Genomic DNA, 6000 nt, shown 5'->3' on the forward strand with positions numbered 1-6000 from the left:
TTTTGTATCTTTCCACTTTGCTAAATTTGTTTATCAGATCTAAAAGTCAGGTGAATTTTTGGGGGGGATTTTTCTGTAAAGCACTCCAAATAAGAATAATTTAAATTCTCCTTTTTCTATTTGTATTCCTTTTATTTTTCTTCCATAATGGTGATGGCTGAAATTGAATAGGAGTGGTGAAGTTGGACACCCTTCTCTTGTTCCTGATTTTAGAGGCAATGCTTTTATTTTTTCCCCATTCAAATGAGGTTGGCCATGGATTTGTCATATATTATAGCTTTTTAAAAAAACATCCTTGAAATAACAGAAGTATAGTGATGCTAGAGATTGGGTGGATTGTATAAAAAAAGAGAATGTGGGAAACGTGGTGTTTTGCAATTCTTTGACTTAATTATGTTAGTTACATGAAGATACATTGAATAAAATGCAATTGCTGAATAACTGGTGAAGTACAAATAATCTCAATGTCCCTTACCAATGTCAATTTCCTAGCTATAATATTTACCATAGAGAGCTGTACAAAAGGTACCCTGGAGAGGATAGATGAAGGCCACGCAGGACATCCTCATACATATCTATTCCAGCACACAGGCGCCACTTCCTTAGTTCTTTGGTTTTTCTTCTTTATTTAAAATAATAGTTTACCATTTAAGTAAGGTTTAACTTAGTCTTCTCTATTTATGACATTAGTAATATAATGTCAACAAATTACTTTCATTTTGTTTTCTTCCTTCTTATATTCTGGAAAAGTTTAGATGTCATGAGATTACCTCCTCCTTCAAGGTTTGGTTAATTCTGCTAAGGAACCATCTGAACTTATTGAGTTATTTATTTATTTTTGATGATCTCTCTCGCTCTCTCTCTCTCTCTCTCTCTCTCTCTCTGACAATTTTATTGCTTTCTTTCATGGGAATCAGGCTGCTTATATTCTATTAACGTTCTTTTCTCACCAAGCTTTGTAAATTATACTTTCCTGGAAAGTTACTTTACCTAGGTTCCCACTTATGTGATTTAAATTTTCTCTTTTCTAAGATTATTTCACTCTGCCATTTTACTCTTTTGGATATTTGTTCTTTTGTATTTTTCTTGATAGCAATCTAAGTATAAATTTTAATAAATTTTGCCTTTTTTATTGTACCTTTTTTGAGCCAATTTCAGAATTTACTGTTTTTGTCCCTTTGCATTTTCTGACTCATTAATTTCTTCTTGTAATTTTACTTCATCCTATTTCTTTCTAAATTTCCAAACCAGGTAATTAGTATTTTTGTTATTTCTTTTGTACTGATGTATATAATTTGCATTATTTGTTTTACTTTGAGCACATTACTTTATTTTTATAAGGCAGATATAATAAAGTGTGTACCAACTGTAATTCAACACACATCTTCTGATCATGTCACTTAGTCTGGCTCTTTTGGTTCCAGTCCTCACCCATAAAATTAGGGAATATTTAATTAAAGAACTTTTGTTTATGAACTATACACACACTCACCCAGATTGCAACTCGAAGAAATTGAATAGGTTCTCCACTGTAAACTTTAAAGTCTCACTCACTTTTTTCCACAGCAGTATGCTAGTGAGTCTAGGAACTGTAGTGTCCAGGAGACTCAGGAAAATGCTCCTTCTCACTATTTGACTACAAGATTGAGACTCAGGTCTGTATGGTCCTTCTTGACTGACTTGGCACATTTTGTAAGAACAAATCAGTCTTTGAAAATTATTGTGCAGAGTTCATGAGGAAACACGTTCTTAGATCTTAGACTCTTGAAATATACAAACATAAATTTCCTTAGCAATGAAAAATCAAACAGAGTTCACTTTTAATGACTAAGTTAAGATAAATGCAAAAGGCAGTAAGTGTTATGTTAGCAAAACAGCAGAAGAGATTTTCTAAGGTCTGAAAGTTGCAGAGAAATGCATACTAATGAGAATATTATTAAGTATTGACAAATTTTATATCCAAACTTTACTTTAAAATAAAAAGAATGAAGTACTGAGTGTGGTGGCACATTCCTGTAGTCTGAGTACTTCAGGAGGCTGAGGCATGAGGATTACAAGTTCACACCCAGCCTGGGACTTAATGATACTATGTCTAACAGGAAAAAAAAAAAATTAAAAAGTGCTGGGGATGTAGCTCAGTGTAAAGGCTCAAGGTTCAATCCCAAGTAAGAAGCACTAGGAGAAGAAGGAGGAGGAGGAGGAGGAAGAGGAGGAGGAGGAGGAGAGATTCATTTAGAGATAATAACAAATATAGTATATATGTTAGGGAGTAGGAGCCAGCTTATTACAAAATCTTTAACTCATTTATATTACATAAAATTTACATTATTAAATTACATTATTTTAAAAATCTTTTTAGGAATTGAAATATCAAGACTTGATATATTTAGCTTTTAGCTGGTAATGCAGAAAAATGCCCCAGAAAGAGTGTTAGGAAAGAAACTGGACAAAATGTCCTACATTTACCTGTATTTACTGAAAGCCATTTTAAGTCTTCCATTTTGTAAAATGTTATTATGTAACAATGGTGATCATTGCCTACTTTTATTTAGTTTTTGGTACTGGAGTTCAAACTTGGGTCCTTGCACTTGAAAGGCAGGCGGCAGTTTGCCCACTTAGTATACCTACACTCTGTCTAAAATAAATAGCTTCTGAGTAATTCTTCTCTACCTCTCACCATATTTCTAACTATAGGAATATAATCTTATAGCCTTAAAGATATGTTGATGTTTTAGATACGCATAAGGAAGGAGACCAGAATAAGTAACAATGCTAAAAAATAAGCATAAACATATTTTATTTCTTCCTTATTTACCTCTCAAGAAAACAGAAAGTTAAATTGCATGCATTTTGGTTAAAGGCTTTTGATATTAGTATGGATTTCCAGTTCCTTTATAAAGAATATTTAAAATTGAACAGTTTACATACTTGAGTCATAAAATATTAAACATTTTGCCTAATTACAAACTTTATGTGGAAATACTGGGGTGATAGTTTAGTTGGATAAAGGCATGTATAGCCACAGTGTCTTAGGTATTCCTTCATGACTCAGTACAAGAAGTACACAAAACACATGGTATTCTGAAACTCCTGAAATTCTAGGTGAACTGCCCCTTTTTAGGTGTAAATGAGAATTGCTTCTCAGAGTGTCACACTGGACTTACCAATTAAATGAGATAAAGATGTTAAGAAAATGAGCATCAAATTAAATGTGATAAAGAAGCATGAAATGGAAGATAATGCATCTGCATTTATTTTGGTTAGATTTTAGAATTTATTATTTATGACCTGCATGAGCTTGGATGAGTTCCATTTTTTGGCCCTTTTAATTCTTCTCTAAAGTGGAAATGATGATACCTACTTTTAGAGTTGTCATACAAACAAAGTGAGATAGTATGTAGAATAGCATTAACTACCTGGTAAGTATCTTTATACCAAATTTTCACTGTGTTCATGATAATCATATTTTAATTCACCAGTCTTCAAAAATACAGAAATAAAGCAGACTGTTGACAAATAAATGGAGGCAAATTAAGAAATCATTTAATATTCCATTAATATGGCCAGCAACCAGTCAAAAACAGAACTAGTCTTAGACACACATGTGGCAGGTTTGTCTATTTTCTGTCATTAAGTGGATTTATAATTGTAGAAATTATATATTATTTCAGAGGCAAAGGCCCATTGAAAAATACATCTGATGTCATTAATGCTGCCAAGAAGATTGCTGAAGCAGGTTCTAGAATGGACAAATTGGCCCGTGCTGTAGCTGATCAGGTAATGTAAGAGCGGAGAGCTGGAACATTCTGAGAGGAATCATCAGCACTAGAGTTGTGTAATCAGAGCTGCTTCTGAAGAATGACTTGTCACAGTCACTAATATTTTACAAATTGACCTTTGACTCTTCTGAGACATGGCTTATGGCAAAACTGAGTTCAGCTCATCAGACCCTCCTAAAACTATCAAACCTTAGAGAAGAGCACCAGCTACCAGAGAGGTGTGGTTTAAATTAGAGATTAACCCAGCTGTCCTTGTACAGAGTGTCAATTCTACTGATAATGACAGCATAAACAAAGGAAGCAGAACATTTAAAAAAATATTATTACTTTGGAGGTCTTGGCTTAAATATCTTTTTTATTTTCAGAGATTCCTAACTAAGGCTTTTTGGAAGCTTAATTTCCTAGTCTTTAGCATGTTAAAATATTTTTTGTTGTTCATCGCTTTACCTTTTTCCTGATGTTGCCCCCTTCGTGAAACATTTTAGGTTTCACACCTTTGTTGACTGATTTCTTGTAGGAGTGAGTAAATGAGCAAAAGAGAGCAACCATTCTTATTGACAGGGAAATGGATGTACAGAGGTTTCAAGGTATGGTAGTCAGGATTTGATGGTTTGTGTAAGAAGCAGAGGACAAAGAAACTGCTAAGATCAGGATGTGAGCTAGAGGAGGAGAGCCAGAAGCATGTGGAGAGACGATAAGAAGACAGAGATAACTGGGGGATCTGAGAGAGCCTCATGTTTCTGAATGTGGTAGTAGGAAAATACAAATTTATCTCTTACTATTTAATATTATCTAACACTTTTAATAATTTACCTTATTCTCTGGCATAAATAGAGTTATCTGCATAATCAGGATCTTCCGGATTTCAGTAGTATCTCACCTCAAAGGCATCCGAGATAAGTGAAACTCTCAAAATATCTTTTGTGCTTTCATTTCAAACTAGGATACACAATAAAATAATTATCAATGTCATTTGGAATAATTGAATTTATTGTCATACTTTTCATTTTATTTGGCTTGTACTGGGACTTTAAAATCCTATTGCACAAGTCATATTGGGATAACTTCATTTTTTGTAAGAGTTTTAGGCAATAGACTTCTTTTTTCTTTCTTTCTTTTTTTTTTATTTATTTTTTTTGTACTGGGACTCGAATTTAGAACCTTGTGATTGCAAGGCAGGTGGCAGCACCCCTGAGCTAAATCCCTGGCCCCAGGAAATAGACTTTTTAGGATAACTCATTAGCCATTAAGCAATAGTTAGGAATATAGTTTGAACTACTGCAAATGAAATATATTTTAAGATACATTTATGAAATAAAATATTACATGTACTGTTGCTCACATGGAAATATTATAAGAAACATTAATTTTTTTCAATAGACTAAAATATAGTGTTACCTTCTGGAAACATTGAAGGGTAAAAAAAATTTTGGGGGGCCTAGTTCATATATGCCCCTAATCTCCTGAATTTTGAGTCTCTGTGTTTCTTATTATAGGACTTTCTCTCTCATTTCTCATTATTGGAGTCACTCCTCTAAAACTAGCTTTCCACAGCCAGCCTCTACATGTTAATACAAATTTTTTCATTTGTTGGAAAACACCCAGATGATTAAACTGTTAGTATTTAAGATAAGAGCCACCAGATTCTCATTTTAATTGTAGTTATGATAGCTAACCTGAGAATATTTTAATTAGCTTTGAATTTTTGAGACACTATTAGTTGAAATAACTCATTAATATTGCCGTAATGTCAGAAGTCCCTATAATTTGGAGGAGTTGAGGAACAAACCGTTGCTCTTACTGATTTTAGAGTACTGTCAGCTGCAAGTATTCAAAGCATGAATTAAGCTGTTTCTCTACATAGTTCCATACATATTCCACAAAGTTCATGTACAAGAAGAAACAAGGAGCAAGGAACCTACTTAAAAATATACAAGTAGCCAAAAACATCGACCAGGAAGAAAATGTTGAGGAAAGCTGGAATGTATGGAGTGACCAGAAGGTGATGAGTGACTGTACTGGATTTGTTAGGAAGTGCCTGTTCCTCTTTTCCTTGGGGCAAAAATTGAGCAGAATTTGAATGGCTGTTTCATTGTACATTGAATCTTAATAACTGAAAATATTTCTCAATATAATTTCAAAAGGTTTAGTTGTGAATCTTTCAATGTTTTAAGACCTTTATTTCTTATTCTTCTTTTTTTTTTTTTTTTTTTTTTTTTTT

The 6000-nt window shown here is 33.1% G+C and overlaps 1 protein-coding gene across 4 annotated transcripts in view; it reads left to right on the forward strand.

The window, feature by feature from the left end:
• Ctnna2 (catenin alpha 2) overlaps nucleotides 1-6000 on the forward strand; it is a 1075894-nt gene that overhangs the window by 1030384 nt on the left and 39510 nt on the right. For all 4 annotated transcript variants that reach the window (XM_033765089.1, XM_033765087.1, XM_033765091.1 and 1 more), the window contains one exon: nucleotides 3672-3777. In XM_033765089.1, the coding sequence (XP_033620980.1) occupies nucleotides 3672-3777 (106 nt within the window). The remainder of the gene's footprint in view (nucleotides 1-3671; nucleotides 3778-6000) is intronic.

The sequence above is a fragment of the Fukomys damarensis genome, unplaced genomic scaffold, assembly GCF_012274545.1.
Source record: "Fukomys damarensis isolate Sample0158 unplaced genomic scaffold, DMR_v1.0_HiC HiC_scaffold_2, whole genome shotgun sequence".
NCBI classification, from domain to species: Eukaryota; Metazoa; Chordata; class Mammalia; order Rodentia; family Bathyergidae; genus Fukomys; species Fukomys damarensis.